This window comes from Dipodomys spectabilis, unplaced genomic scaffold, assembly GCF_019054845.1.
Source record: "Dipodomys spectabilis isolate Male_0828 unplaced genomic scaffold, ASM1905484v1 ptg000264l, whole genome shotgun sequence".
Taxonomy (NCBI): domain Eukaryota; kingdom Metazoa; phylum Chordata; class Mammalia; order Rodentia; family Heteromyidae; genus Dipodomys; species Dipodomys spectabilis.
In genome coordinates this window covers 9,960,617-9,976,005 of record NW_024870941.1, presented here as the reverse complement: position 1 = coordinate 9,976,005, position 15,389 = coordinate 9,960,617, and the positions used below count along the sequence as shown (strand labels likewise).

The window sequence follows — 15,389 nt, the reverse complement described above, 5'->3', positions numbered from 1 at the left end:
TGCTGTGCACGCCCTCGAAGCCTGGCGCTCCGTCCACATGCTGGCCTGAGCTGGCTCTTACTACTCATGCCAGCCAGGAACTCATTTGAATCCTGTAAGGTCTGCACAGGGACACCTCCCTCCCTCTTGGCTAAGTCTCCACCCAGTATCTGTTACCTAGGTACCTGGCAGACCTGGAAGCAGTCATCTTCTCTGCTAGGTCACATGCTGGGCCACCTCTGGTCACATGCCTCCCATCTGACCCTAGGAGGGTCCTAGATCCTGAGGTCACATTCAGATCCAGTGTGGCCACACCTTTTCCTGTCCCTGACCTAGGTAAGTCCTGGCCCAGGAGTGAGTCCCCCCCCCCTTCCTTTTTAGCCATGTTTCCCTCCATGCTTGGAGGGGGCAGCAGTTTGGTAAATAAACTTCTTTTCCTGCCTGAATAGTGCGTGGTGTTCTCTTCATTGGCTACCTAATGAAATCTACCTATTTAATATAATTTACAAATCCTAGCTGCCTGAGAGGCTAACAAATCTGGGCAGACAAATCTGTGAGACCCTTATCTCCAACTAATCAGCAAAAAGCTAGGTATGAAGGTGTGGTTCAAGTGGTGGAGCACTAGCCTTGAGCAAAAAAGCCAAGCATGCATGAGGCCTTGAATTCTAGCCTCAGCACTGGCACATAAATGCTGCTCACAGGGAAAAAGGAGGGGTCTGAGTTGGCCATCAGGACCCAGGAAGCTGGGGGTCAGTGGAGCTGTCTGTGGCTGCCCCCTATCAGCTGCAGAACCCTCCACCTCGGGGGCACTGTGCTCGATCCTCAGCCTGGCTGCTCACAGGGGTGGAGAAGGGATTGTGTGATTACAGGAGACCCCCATTAGGGAGGTGCAGGGTGGCAGGAAGGGCCCTGGGACTGAGGAGTGCATTACTGACAAGGGGTTGGGCCTGGTTACCTCCCTGACTTAGTGGACTTAGAGTGACCCAGGCCCGTGGCTTGGCTTCTTGGTAGTGTGGAAAAAGCTTCCACTGGATTTAAGATTAGAACATTAGAGCAGTTTGCCCACTTGGCACATTACACAGCCTGATCTGCTCCTGCCTGCCCCTGGGCGGCATGGGCACACAGCACCTACAGCCCCCATAATCACCTGAACCTAAGTTCCCCAAGCAGCTTGAGCTACACTCCAAGTACCTTGCGTGTGCGTGCGCATGCACATGTGCACACGTGTGTCACTGAGTGGGGTCCCTGGTGTGCCCCGCAGCTATTATTTCTGACATGCTGGCTCTTCTGAACTTGTTTAACGGGAGGATCCGAATGACACAGAGCAGTCCATGTGCTGCTGGGACCCTGCTCCTGGGACTGGGGACCCGAGATATACCCACAGTTCCCTGCGGAGTGAGTCAGTGTCCAACTTGGGGAAATCGCGTGACCCCAAACCACAGGGGGCTCAGAGGAACACAGCCCACGCTGGAAAGAGATGTTTATGAGAAAATATATCTCCTCAGTCGGTGGGAAAGGCGGTGTACAGCAATGGAACTGTGGGGAGGCTGGAAGGCAGTATGGAGACTAGAGAGGCTGTCAGGGGCAGTAAGCACATGAGCAGAAAACACAAGGCCCACCCCAGTGCGCACAGTGTGTAAGGAGCTGAGGCTACAACAAGAAACACTGGACAAGACAGTATCTGTCACAACACGAAGCCAAGGTTGTGGCTGATTTGGGGGTGCACAGGACACAGCAGTCACTGCTATTTGGCACAAGGGCAGGAAGCATGGCCTGGGCATTTGGACACGCTAGGTGTCCCTGCCCCAGGAGCCAAACACATGGAAGCAGCATGGGCACTGAGACACCAGCTCGTCTGTGTGGCTGAGGTACAGTGTGGAAAGGTGCCAGGACCCTGCAGGCTGCAGGGCAGCAACCTCATGCCAGGAGTCTCGCGAGTTTTGTCTGCAGGGCTCTGAGGAGGAACCAGAACGCAAATTCCAAGCTCTGGAGGCCAAAGGCAGAGGCGTGGAGCTGCGTACTGGCCTGCAGCCAAGTGTGGCACAGCCTGGAGCCTGGCCCGCCCTGAACACCGCCTCTCACCTTCCTCTGCAGCGTCTACCGGCTCAGCTCCTCGCTCAGCAACTACTACCTGTTGGTGCCCAAACTGGGGCAGGCCCAAGTTGCTAGGAATGAAGTCCAGGCACAGTCTGACGCCACAGCTTGTCAGAAATGGGGGTGGAACAGGCCAGCCAGTCAGCCCCACCTGCCCCTGCACAGAAGAGAGGGGCCCAGCCCAGGTCCTTCCCAGTCCTGCTGGGCCTCCACATCCCACCCAGTGTGGGGACAGAGAGGGCACAGCCCAGAGTGCTCACTGGACATGCACGACCACGTCTGTGGTCGGCGTTGAGGCCTGGCTGCAGCCTCGTGGTTGTCTTCCTGTAGGTCGAGGCCCCGGTGGGCAGTGATGCTGGACACGGTGGTGGGGGAGGGCAGTACCTCGACACCTTGTACTCCCAAGGCCCTGGCTTTTGCTGAATACTTTCCTGCTATGAGAACGCTGATGCTTGGGGGGGTCTCAGATTTTCCCCTGGGATGCTGCTCAGATGTCCAGAAGGTTCTGAACACCCAGGTGGTCCACTGAAGGCCTTGATGAGGCAGTCAGGGCAGGGGCCTCTCCAGTGGGTAGCAGCTGACAGGGAGGACTGATGGCCACTTTGAGAAGCTGCCCAATAGGGTCCTCTTGGCACTCGAGGATGGAAACAGATCACCTGCAGCAGCGTGGTTCTCCTGTGCAAAGCAGCTCTGGGCAAGGCCTCTCTGCCACTCTCTAGGGGTACAAGAGCCCCAGCTGGGCTGGCCCCACTGGGCTCTGTGTCCATGTGGAGCTCCTTTCTCCTCAAAGGCTTCTGTTGGCGTGATCTGCGTTAGCAGCCTGGAAATGATGAGAAACAGCCTTGAGTAACCGAGGAAGCGTCGTTACTCCTGTTTCTTGGCTGGGATAAGCAGCTAGGCCGGCTCACGTGCAGCTGGTCCTGCTGGTGAGCCTGGCTGAAGGCCTGAGGGCAGGGCTGGGGCCTCAGCTGTGGACCCCCACAGTGGGCCCAGATTTGGTTGCTGTGAGAGCGCGCACGCACACACGCATGCACGAGCGTGCGTGTGGGGGGTGCACTTGCTACTTCTGAAACCTTGGGGTGGTGCAGCCTCGTTGACTGGGTGAAGCAGCAGATCTGACACTGCCAACCCGTCCTGCACGGCACGAGGGACACAGCCCAACTCAGTTATGCCCAGTTCTGCTAGGTTTGAACTTAACTCAGGCTTTCTGCTCAGTGGGCTGTCCCATGTGCTGTCTCCCCTCTGCACAGGCTGGGGCTCACTGTGGCGGACGGACACGCCCCTCCAGCCCTCTGACACAGCAGCACGCTGCACCCTAAGGGCCCCTGGGTGGATGCACACGTTTCTCTGGGGTGAAGTGTGTGGTGCAGTAGGGAATGCAAACCTTCAACTTGCAGAGGGCGTTCACCACAAGACCCTGGAACAGTGTGGACACGGGTCTGAGGCTCCTCCCTGCATAGAATGATTAGATGTGCACATTTCACCACATTCTTCGATAAAAAGTTGCATCTCATTTTTATTCACTTACTTTTATTTTTTGTTGGTTGTAGAACTTGAACTCTGGGCCTGGGTGCTGTCCCTGAGCTCTTTAGCTCAAGGCTAGCGCTCTACCACTTTGAACCACAGCACCACTTCCGGTTTTCTGGTGGTTAGTTGGAGATAGTCTTATGGACTTTCCTGCCTGGGCTGGCTTTGAACCTTGATTCTAAGATCTCAGCCTCCTGAGTAGCTAAAATTATAGGTGTGAGCCACTGGTGCCTGGCTCATTTTTTTTTTTTTTTTTGGGTCCGGTCATGGGGCCTGAACTCTGGGCCTGGGCACTGTCCCTCAGCTCTTCAGCTCAAGGCTAGCACTCTACCACTTGAGCCACAGCACCACTTCCGGCTTTTTTCTTTTTTCTTATGTAGTGCTGAGGAATCGAACCCAGGGCCTCTGGCATGCAAGGCATGCGCTCTAACACTGAGCCACCTTCCCAGCCCCTGCCGGGCTCATTTTTTAGTGATGGTACTGGGTTTGAACTCAGGGCTTTTGCTCTCTTTTTGCTTTTCTGTTCACAGCTGCCATCCTATCACTTGAACCACACCTCCAGTATAGCATTTTGCTAGTTAACTTGAAGTAGTGTCTGGGACTTTTCTGTCCAGGCTGGCTCAGAACTGCAGTCCTCATATCTCTGCTGCCTGAGTAGGTAGGATTACAGGCATGAGGCACTGGCACTGGCACCTGGCTTGTACCTTTTTTTTTTTTGGTACTGGTACTGAGGCTTAAACTGAGGCCCTGGATGCTGATAGTTCACTTCTGGCTTTTCGGTGCTTAATTGGAGATAAGTCTCATGGCCTTTCCTGCCCGAGGTTGGCTTTAAACAGGCAGCCTAAGATCTCAGCCTCCTGAATGGCTAGGATTACAGTGTGAGCCACCAGTGCCCAGCTTATACCTCATCTTTTTTCTATTGACTCAATAATGGAGATTAAGCATCTTTCCATATACTTATAAGCCATTCACACTTTAATGTGTAAAATGCCTGACTTTGGCTCATCTTTCTGTTTGGAGTCTTCAGAGTCTGTAGATTGGGAATGATAGCCACTTGCTACAGTAGCTGGCTACTGGGTAAGTATCTGGACACAATGATGAAAGTCTCCAATTGGTAACTTGAGTAGGGATAGGGCTCTCTCCTCCCACGTGTGCCTCTGCCATCTCTGAGACCTTCTAGGAGGCCAGGCCTGGAGCTGGAGTCACCCCTATCTGCGGACACTCTACTGCCAGAATTATTACGTCCATGGCCTTTACAGCTGCCAGAAGGTCTGGGGTCTGCAGCTTCTTATCTACAAGTTAGGTGAAGCAATTTCATGACCCCAAAGCATGCAATACTGACACAGCCAGCTCTGGGTTGTAGCATCATCTCCTACTGACCATCTGTGTGTGTCTGTGCATGTGTGCGCGCGTGTATATGTGTATGTGTGTGCCATTCCTGGGGCTTCATTCAACTCAGGGCCTCATGCTCTGGCTGGGCTTTTTCTAAAAAGCTCATGGCTGGTACTCTACCACTTGGGCCATGACTCCATTTTCAGCTTTTTACTGGTTAATTGGAAATAATGATCTCTTGGGAGTTATTTGCTCTGGGTGGCTTCAAAGGGAGATCTCAGATCTCAATCTCCCGATTAGTTAGGATTCTAGTAAAAGACACAAGCACCCAGCTTGGCTATCCACATTTTTGTTGTTATTGTCATTAGTCATGGGGTTTGAACTCAGGGTTTGGGCACTGTCTCTGAGGGTTTCTTAGTTGGTGATTTTTCTCAAGGCTAATGCTTTACCACCTTGAGCCATAGCTCCACTTTCAGTTTTCTGGTGGTTAATTGGAGATAAATGTCGTTTGGACTTTCCTACCTGGTCTGGCTTCAAACTGTGATCCTCAGAGCTCAGTCTCCTGAATAGCTAGGATTACAGGTGTGGGCCACGGGCACCTGGTGGCTACCCACATTTTAATATGATTAAAATCACGATTGTTTTCCTTTGTGATCTGGTGAAGAATAGCCTTTCTAACAGAAAGAAGAGCTATTTAGCAATTGTCTGTGATCTGGTCATTTTTCTGAATGTGAATTCCTCTGAGCAGGAAGAGGACTGGCAACAGGAGGTAACAGTCAACAAGGAGGTAACAGTCGTCAACAAGGAGGTAACAGTCATCAACAAGGAGGTAACAGTCATCAACAAGGAGGTAACAGTCGTCAACAAGGAGGTAACAGTCGTCAACAAGGAGGTAACAGTCAACAAGGAGGTAACAGTCAACAAGGAGGTAACAGTCATCAACAAGGAGGTAACAGTCAACAACAAGGAGGTAACAGTCGTCAACAAGGAGGTAACAGTCAACAAGGAGGTAACAGTCAACAAGGAGGTAACAGTCGTCAACAAGGAGGTAACAGTCAACAAGGAGGTAACAGTCATCAACAAGGAGGTAACAGTCATCAACAAGGAGGTAACAGTCATCAACAAGGAGGTAACAGTCGTCAACAAGGAGGTAACAGTCAACGAGGAGGTAACAGTCAACGAGGAGATAACAGTCAACAAGGAGGTAACAGTCATCAACAAGGAGGTAACAGTCGTCAACAAGGAGGTAACAGTCATCAACAAGGAGGTAACAGTCGTCAACAAGGAGGTAACAGTTGTCAACAAGGAGGTAACAGTCGTCAACAAGGAGGTAACAGTCAACAACAAGGAGGTAACAATCAACAAGGAGGTAACAGTCATCAACAAGGAGGTAACAGTCATGAACAAGGAGGTAACAGTCATCAACAAGGAGGTAACAGTCAACAAGGAGGTAACAGTCAACAAGGAGGTAACAGTCATCAACAAGGAGGTAACAGTCATCAACAAGGAGGTAACAGTCAACAAGGAGGTAACAGTCATCAACAAGGAGGTAACAGTCAATAAGGAGGTAACAGTCATCAACAAGGATGTAACAGTCAATGAGGAGATAACAGTCAACAAGGAGGTAACAGTCATCAAGAAGGAGGTAACAGTCAATAAGGAGGTAACAGTCAATAAGTAGGTAACAGTCATCAACAAGGAGGTAACAGTCAATAAGGAAGTAACAGTCAACAAGGAGGTAACAGTCAATAAGGAGGTAACAGTCATCAACAAGGCTAGTTCTCAACTCTCAGAGAGAGCCAGCACCTTTTCTCCAAAGCAGGCAAATGGGGAAGTTTGTTGTCTCGTGAGAAACAGGCCCTGGAGGCAGTGTGGGAGCTCAGGGTTGGGGTAAATCTGGGCCTCCTCCCCAGTATGGCCTGGGTGGGGGCATGAGGCCTGGAAACCGCCTTGATGAGCTTCCTGCCTGAGCCTCGTCCTTTACAGGAAAGGTGCAGTGGGAAGGAGAGGCCAAGAAAACCTCAGGAGAGAGCAGGGCTCCCAGCATCAGCCCCAGGCTGTTCTACCACCACACTGCTGCCTATGGTTCGCATTCTACTGGTGTTTCCTAGGAGCTCATTGGTTTACCAAGTTTCTCACCTTATACACTGCCCGGCAGTGGGTGAGTTTATGATCCACGAGACTTCAGTGGGATTTGAAGATGTGCAGCGATTCTGTTATCTGTGAAGGACATCTGTATAACCGAGGACTTTTTAATCAGTGATGTGACACACTTTCCTCACTATGCAGACACTTAATGTCTATGAGGAAAATTAAAAAATATCTACATATATTGTACATTTCTGTTCCTAAAATAATGGGACCTTTTTATAAACTGTTCTTAAAGCCAGGTGGCAGTGGTTCGTGCCTGTAACCCTAGCTATTCTGGAGGCTCAGATCTGAGGATTGAGTTTTATTTTAGTTTTATTTTTTATTTTTTTCCAGGGCTGAGGACCGAACCCAGGGCCTTGCGCATGCCAGGCGGGCGCCCTTCCGCTTGGCTAAACCCCCAGCCCTGAGGATTGAGTTTTAAAGTCACCTGGGAAGACAAAACAGTGAGATTCCATCTCCCAAATAACTAGCAAAAAAAGCTGGTCTGGAGGTATGGTTCAAGTGGGAGTGCCAACTGAACAAACAAGCTGAGCAAGCAGGAAGTCATGAGCTCAAACCCCCCCAAAAGATAGGTCTATCCTTGGTGTTTGGGCATCATGATGGAGACCTCAGTACAATGGGTATTCAACCCATCTGCTAGTGCCAAAGGACAGGTAAAGAGGATGCAGACTAGACTCAGTCTGCTTGGGCATCTTTTTTTCCATGAAGTATGTACTACTACTTTTTTTTTGGTCAGTCGTGGGGCCTGAACTCTGGGCTTGGGCGCTGTCCTTGTACTCTTCAGCTCAAGGCGAGCGCTCTACCACTTGAGCCACAGCACCACTTCTGGTTTTCTAGTGGTTTATTGGAGATAAGAGTAACACAGACTTTCCTGCCTGGGATGGCTTTGAACTGTGATTCTCAGATCTCAGCCGCCTGAGTAGCTAGGATTACAGGCGTGAGCCACCAGCGCCCAGCAGTATGTACTTCTTAAACTGTTTCCCGTGCTGGTTTTTGCTGGGAGTAGTGTCCAGGGTGTTGGGTGACAGCGCCCTGCAGTATGAGCAGGACCATCTGGTCGCACTCGGACGCTGACATAGCACAAGGTCGTACTGTGAAACCACGGCATTAGCCTGCAGCATACTTTACCTTCACCCACCCAGGAATCTCAGGTTCTCAGCAATCTAGTGGGGTCAAGCACTGCCAGTAGGAAACTGAGGCCTAAGGCAGTCAGCAATGTGTCTTCCAGCTCTGAAGGCCTGTCCTCTCTATCACCTGCTTCCTCCCCAGGAAGCAAGGATATCCTGTTAAACCATGTCTCTTCTCTGCTGGGCGCTACTGGCTCACACTTGTAATCCTAGCTACTCAGGAGGCTGAGATCTGAGGATTGCGGTTTGAAGCCTGCCTAGGCAGTTAAATCCACAAGACTCTTATCTCCATTTAATCAGCAAAATGCTAGAAGTAGATCTGTGGTTCAAGTGGCAGAGCACCAGCTAAGGGACAGTGTCTAACTCTGAGTTCAAGACCTAGTACCAGCACAAAAGAAACAAAATATGCGGGGCATTGGTGGCTCACGCCTGTAATCCTAGCTACTCAGGAGGCTGAGATCTGAGGATCAGGGTTCAAAGCCAGCCCCAGCAGGAAGTCCGTGAGACTCATCTCCAACAAACCACCAGAAAACCAAAAGTGGCACTGTGGCTCAAGCAGTAGAGCACTCGCCTTGAGCTGAAGAGCTGAGGGACAGTGCCCAGGCCGAGTTCAAGCCCCATGACTGACCAAAAAAAAAAAAAAAAGATATATCTCTGCAGGAGAATCTGCAAGCCTAAAAGCCTAAGAACCCAGGGCTGGGCCTGTAGTTTTGTGGAACTCTGCTAAGATAACCTGAGGCCCTGAGCTTTATCGGTAGTACCACAAAACCAAACCAAACACCCCAAAACCCCTAAAACAAAGCCAAACCCAAGCAAACAAAAACAAAACAGAAGGAAGAACATACCTTCCTGCTGCTGGCAGAGGTGCAGCCCTGCTATCTGGCACTGCCTCTGGTGTCCACGCAGCCCAAGCTGGGGGCAGGCGTGCGGCAGCATGGCCCTCAGCAGCTGGGGTCCTAAGGGTGGAGAAGTTGTCACTGTGGGTCCAATAGGCTCCGTTCCCAGACAGCACCAGGCCCATGTGGCGCTGTAAGTAATCAGCCTCCTCCCCCTTTACCTTGAGATGACTCTCCATTGGGGCAGTTACAAGGTAACAGGACCTTCTGTCTGGGCAGCTGCAGCCCCTTATCTACTACTTGGGCAGCTGCCACAATCCTCACCCGCCATGATGAAGTCCCAGCCTCCAAGCCCCTCAGGTTACGAAGGTCAGCTCAGACACTCACTGGGCTTCTTCTCCCACGTGAGGAGGGTCTTGCTGGCAATAAGCCTTTCTTTGTTCTATGGGCCTGGGTGTCTGTGTGGCTCTCCGGCAGGGCCCAGTGCTCGCATCCTCACTGATACCTACACGGGAAGCAGCCTCAGCGGCTGGGGCTGCCCCTTCCTAGTTAACAGAACGCTGTGCCCTAGACGACAGCAAGGCCCCCCAGGGGAAAGAGTGATTACAATCCCAGAGTAACTCAAACCAAACCCAGTGTGGGCACCCCGAGGGCGTGTGGGTGCTGGCACCATCACAGACCTGCGTGTTCAAGCCCGCACTCTCAGAGGCTTCCTGCCACGCCGCAGCTCAAGTCTATTCCAGGGCTCCTGGCAACCTCCAGGCCAGGACTTTAACTGCTGGCATATAGGAGGCGGGGCAACCGCCGAGCTGATCACAGGGCACAGCCAGGAATACTGTGGCCTTTGCAGACTCTGCCTGCGGCTCACTCAGCACACACGTGCCTCTTGCTATCACTTTTTTTAATACTCAGTAAGTATTTGAGGGCAGGCTACCAGCATGAAGCCAGGGCCAGGAGGCTGCAGGGCACAAGGCACCGATCCTGCCCTGCCATCTGGCGGACAGTTTCATTCAGGCTTCAAACATCCCAGCAAAGCGCGGCCCCATCCTGAGTGTACCTGACACACGTGTCTCTCACCTGCCTCTGCACCGCCCCAGCAGCTCTCCACTGCTGGGTCACAAGGCTTCTCCCCTCGGACGGTGCGAGGCCAGCCAGCTGCGGCGGGCCCCCGAGGATACCTGCACAGGGAGAGGTCAGCAAGAATGCCCTGCCCTGGGGAGCACTGGCTGGACACAGGGCACACAGTGTGGCCTGGTTTCCAGGACAGGGCTGACCTGGGGAACTCCTGCGTCAGTCCACAAAGACGGAAGCTACATCGTGTCACTGAGGCCAGCTGTGGGAGAGAGGGGGTCTTGTCCCCAGAGGGCCCCTGCCCTGCTCAGGCCCTGGCTCCTGCCAGGCTGCTCGGGGATTCCTCAGAAGGGGAGGCATGGACCTGGCCAGTAGAGCCTCTTCTGCTGGGAGCTCTGTGTCCAAGTCTGTCCCCCAGAGAGCTGTTAGTGTTCCTGCAGCCAAGCCTGGAGGCTTGGAGCAGCGCGGAACAGGGCTGTGGCTGGAGGTTGCCCTGCGGTGGCGTGGGCTCCTGGGTCTGATGGCAGAGGCTCTGGGGCCTCGCGTGCAGCTGGGCCCGTGGCATGGTGTGCTCAGTGCTTCTTCCTCGGGTGGCGTCTGCGGTGGCGGATGAGACAGGAGCTGTAGGCGAAGGCTTTCCCACACACCTCGCACTCGTAGGGCTTCTCGCCCGTGTGCGTCTTCTGGTGTTTCAGGAGGTTGGAGCCGCAGTTGAAGGCCTTCCCGCACTGGCTGCACTTGAAGGGCTTCTCGCCGGTGTGCACCCGCTGGTGCTTGGTGACATCGGAGCTGTGGCGGAAGGCCTTCCCGCATGACTCGCACTTGAAGGGCTTCTCCCCGGTGTGCACGCGTTGGTGGCGGATGTGATCTGTCTTGTGTTTAAAGACGCGCCCGCACTCGCCGCACTCATAGGGCTTCTTCCTCTGAAAAGGAACGAACACAGGGACGCCCTCAAAGTCATCTTTAAATGAGGCGTCAAAGGCGTCGAAGAGATGCGCCTCGTCCTCGGGGCTCAGGACCGCCTCCTTGCCCCGCTTCCGGCTCGCTGCTGCTCTCTTTTTGGACCTTTTCCCCCTAGAAGCACTCTCTCCTTTCGCAGTGGCCTTCGGCACACCTGCCTCCTCTTTGGGGGCCTGTGTCTTCTTCCGGCCTGCGGGCTTTTCCATCCCTGCTCCGAGAAAGTCTCCGGAGGCCAGGGAGGGGTTGAGGGTTCAGAGCCGGCAACTTCTGCACCCTCTGTGCTTCAGTTCCTCAGAAACAACTTGCCCTGTGCCACTGGACCTCTGCACCAACGTGACGAGCCACATCCTCCTGGGCTGTGGAAGGCAGACGGTGAGCCCAGATCACAAACATCCTCCCGAGCTGCAGAAGACCAACCGTGAGTGTCAGATTACACTCCCCCTTCCACGCGTTCCCACCCGGACAGCCCAATTCATCTGACCCGACCCGTTTCCAGTCACTCAGCAGCTGGCCAGAAGTTCCTCTTCTTGTGTGCTGTGTTCTCCTCCCTCCCTCCCTCCTTTCTTTCTTTGCAGTTGTACAGAGATTACAGTTCCCTAAGTCGGGTTATGAGTAGTGTGTCTTCACCAATGTCACCCCTTCCTGGATTCTCCCAACAGGGCCTTTCTCTGCTCTTCCTGACCTCTGCTCCATCGGCCTCCACTGGGACTGGTTGGCAAGTTCTGGAGTATGGAGTATACCGGTATTGCCCACAGCTTAGTTCTGAGCTGGGGGAAACTTGGGGAAATCCCTCACGTTCCCCACAGCCAGCAAATCCTACCACCCCCTGCCAAAGACTCCGTCTCATTCTGGCACGCATTGGACAGCCCCAGCCCTGCCCCGGGTGTCTCCCCTTCTCATCCTGGCTGGCTTCAGGTTCCAAAAGCACAAGCAGCATTCCTCCTACTTCCACAGGCCTGCACAGGGCTCAACTCCGGCCTTGTAGAGCAGTCTCCTCGGCCCCTCCTCAGAGCGCTACACCTTCTCCCTCGGCCTGCTCTGCCTTTTCACCTTGCTTATATGCCTAAGTGAGCGCGGTTTCTTGTTCTTGTACTCTCTCTCTGTTTTGTGACAGCTCTGGCACTTGGATCATGAAGTTATTTGTTGGGTAACTAAAAAGCTAAAACAGTAACCATTACTTTGCGACCATCTATTCCAGGCATTTGACACCCACGTATCTCACTTCACCAGCCTCCCACAGGGCCAATGGCAGACTTGGTCCTGCTCTGGTGACTGGATATAGGGTGGAAGCACAGGTAACCATCAACTGGGTTTCTGCTCCTGTGGTCTAAAAGTTATCCTGTATAGCAGGGTCTCTCGTGGGGGCTATGACGGGAGAAGGGGAGGCATGTTCCCTTTCCGGAAGTCCCTCAACACAACTAGTTCCCACAGGCACGTGACAAGGCTGGCTCAGGGAGCTGTAGAAGCAGCTGCATAGTTCATGTTCCATTTGTTAGGAATCCTGTACTACAAGATAATCTTGCTCAGAGGCTGTGGGCTCAACTCCCAGCACTGCAACGAGAGAACATGCTCTACTTTTTTTTTTTTTTTTTTGGGTCCGGTCTTGGGGCCTGAACTCTGGGCCTGGGCGCTGTCTCTCAGCTCTTCAGCTCAAGGCGAGTGCTCTACCACTTGAGCCACAGTGTCACTTCTGGTTTTCTGGTGGTCAATTGGAGACTCACAGACTTTCCTGCCCAGGCTGGCTTCGAATCGTAATCCTTAGATCTCAGCCTCCTGAGTAGGTGGGATTACAGGTGTGAGCCGCCGGTGGCTGGCACATTCTACTTCTTTACTGTATTATTTCTGAGTTTCCTTTAACTGCCCCTCTCATAGCTAATAAGTGGAGTTCTCATAAGGTCTTGAAAACCCTCAGGCCCTTTTAACTGCATATAACCCTCACCCCTGCCCCCATCAGCACCCTTTCCCTTGCAGCCCCCAGGAACAGACAATGGTTGCCCGCTACCAGGTACCAGGTATGGTGTCCCAAGCAGCCGCATTCATCTTGTGTGGCTCTAGGTCGGTCAGGTTGGAGTGAGGCTGCCACCTAGCGTCCAAACTGTTCAATTCTTAGAGAGAGGCTGCTCGGCCTTCCCTCTTCTCTCCCACACGGGGATCTTTCCCGTAAAATGACAACAGATTTGCTGTCTCACAGGAGCCGCGCCTAGCCATCCTACAGGAGCATGTTTAGGTAAACCTGATCTGGCTTCAGGCCAACATGGCTGAGGAATCAACCAGAAGCTGGTCTGGAAGGCGGCTCTCAGGATCATGGGGGCGGCAGGCACGGGGGCTGCAGTGCTGCGCAGCCGGGGGCAGAGGCTCACCCAAGAACCCTACACCAGGGCTGCCCAGTCTCCTGCCTCGGTGGGGAGGGGGGGCTGAGCTGCCCAGGGCAGGGGCTGCGAAGGCATCAACTCAGACCCCGGCGGTGAGAGCGCTGCGCCGGACACCGGCAGGCTCCGTGCCGCGGGGCCTTCCGGCCCGGTGCGCCGGGCCCGGTCACCGGAGCGCCTGGCCGCGTGCGCCGCTCTCCCTCAGGCGGCCGTGTCTGCAACCCAGGGCCCCGGCTCACGCCCCTCCGCGCCACCCCGGCGGCAGGCGCCGAGGCGGAGCCCGCCCGCCACGCGCACGCAAAGCTGGGAGTCACCGTCAGAGAGCGGGCCGCTGGCGGGCGGCCCGGCCCCGCCGCCCCGGGCCTGGCACCGCCGGGACCGCGCCACGCGCCCAGGCCCTCGCCCGGGCCCCCGGCTCGGAGGGCCTCCTCCGGCCGGACCCGCCGTGCCGGGAGCCGAGCGCGAACGCACAAGGTACCTGTGGAGGCGAGCGCCCCCTCCGCGGCGCAGACGCCTGCGGGGCTCGGCGAGGGCAGGGCGGGCGCGAGAGCCCGCGGCCTCCGCGGCTCCCGCGCCGGGCGGCGCCCACTGGAAGCCGCGACCTCCCCCGCCGCCGTAGACTCGTGTCCTCTCCTCTCGGTGCAGCGGCGCCGCGCCCCGCCCCGCGCCGGCCCGCCCCGCGCCGGCCCCGCCCACGCCGCCGGGCACGCTCCTTCCGGTGCCGCTCCAGGCCCGCGGCCCGGCCTCTCGGTGGTGCGGCGCCGCGCCCCGCCCCGCGCCGGCCCCGCCCACGCCGCCGGGCACGCTCCTTCCGGTGCCGCTCCAGGCCCGCGGCCCGGCCTCTCGGTGGTGCTGCTAGTTCGGCGTCTGCGGGCTGCGCTTCCATCCGGCCTTCGCTGGGCGGCGGGTCGCGGAGGGCCGTGAAGGATGGCGGCGGGCCACGGCGGGCCACGGCGGGCCACGGCGGGCCCCTCGGCGGCCGGGCCCGCCCCGGGGGCCCCCTCCCCCGGTCACCTCCCTCGCCTCCCTCCTGGGACTTGAAACCTGGGCCTCGTTTTCCGGCTCCTCGGGCCGGGCCTCCTCCAGGCGCGCGTGCCCGTGCCTCCGCCGCGGCGGACCTCCGCAGCCTCGGCCCTGCCGGAGTAGTCACGGAAAACGGACCCCTCCGGCCCTTTCTGGCAAATGGGCGCGGCCTGCAGAGCCTGACCCTCCGCGTCGGGCTCCCGGCCTCGGCCGAAGCCTGGGTGTGAGGAAGCCCTGGGGGAGCGGGGGGGGGGGGGCGCGGACAGGGGGAGCGGGGGGGGGGGCACGGACAGGGGGTGTGGGGGGGCACGGACAGGGGGTGTGGGGGGGCACGGACGGGGGAGCGGGGGGGGCACGGACGGGGGAGCGGGGGGGGCACGGACGGGGGAGCGGGGGGCACGGACGGGGGAGCGGGGGGGGGCACGGACGGGGGAGCGGGGGGGGGCACGGACGGGGGAGCGGGGGGGGGGGGCACGGACGGGGGAGCAGGGGGGGGCACGGACAGGGGGAGCGGGGGGGGGGGGCACGGACAGGGGGAGCGGCGGGGGGGCACGGACAGGGGGAGCGGGGAGGGGGCGGCACGGACAGGGGGAGCGGGGTGGGGCGGCACGGACAGGGGGAGGGTGGGGGGGGCACGGACAGGGGGAGCGGGGGGGGGGGGGGCACGGACAGGGGGAGCGGGGGGGGGGGCACGGACAGGGGGAGGGTGGGGGGGGCACGGACAGGGGGAGCGGGGGGGGGGGCACGGACAGGGGGAGCGGGGGGGGGGGGGGGGCACGGACAGGGGGAGCGGGGGGGGGGGGCACGGACAGGGGGAGCGGGGGGGGGGGGGGCACGGACAGGGGGTGGGGCGGCACGGACAGGGGGAGGGTGGGGGGGCACGGACAGGGGGAGCGGGGGAGGGGGGCACCTGCCCGCCC

At 56.7% G+C, this 15,389-nt stretch overlaps 1 protein-coding gene across 2 annotated transcripts; it reads right to left on the bottom strand.

The window, feature by feature from the left end:
• Positions 1–1,454: 1,454 nt before the first annotated feature.
• On the bottom strand, positions 1,455–11,471 carry Zfp41 (ZFP41 zinc finger protein). Of its 2 annotated transcripts, XM_042699989.1 has the most exons (4): positions 10,124–11,471; positions 9,056–9,166; positions 3,458–3,525; positions 1,455–2,893 (listed from the first exon to the last, which is right to left on the bottom strand). In XM_042699989.1, the coding sequence occupies exon 1, from the start codon at positions 11,281–11,283 to the stop codon at positions 10,690–10,692; it is 594 nt and encodes a 197-aa protein (XP_042555923.1). In that variant the 5' UTR covers positions 11,284–11,471; the 3' UTR covers positions 1,455–2,893; positions 3,458–3,525; positions 9,056–9,166; positions 10,124–10,689. The 2 variants fall into 2 exon arrangements, with proteins under 2 accessions (XP_042555923.1, XP_042555922.1); XM_042699988.1 differs by lacking the exon at positions 3,458–3,525.
• Between the last annotated feature and the right edge of the window lie 3,918 nt (positions 11,472–15,389).

What these genes read in the sequence shown, in the direction of transcription:
- Zfp41 (XM_042699989.1), bottom strand. Translation starts at nt 11,283, where the DNA reads ATGGAAAAGCCCGCAGGCCGGAAGAAGACACAGGCCCCCAAAGAGGAG.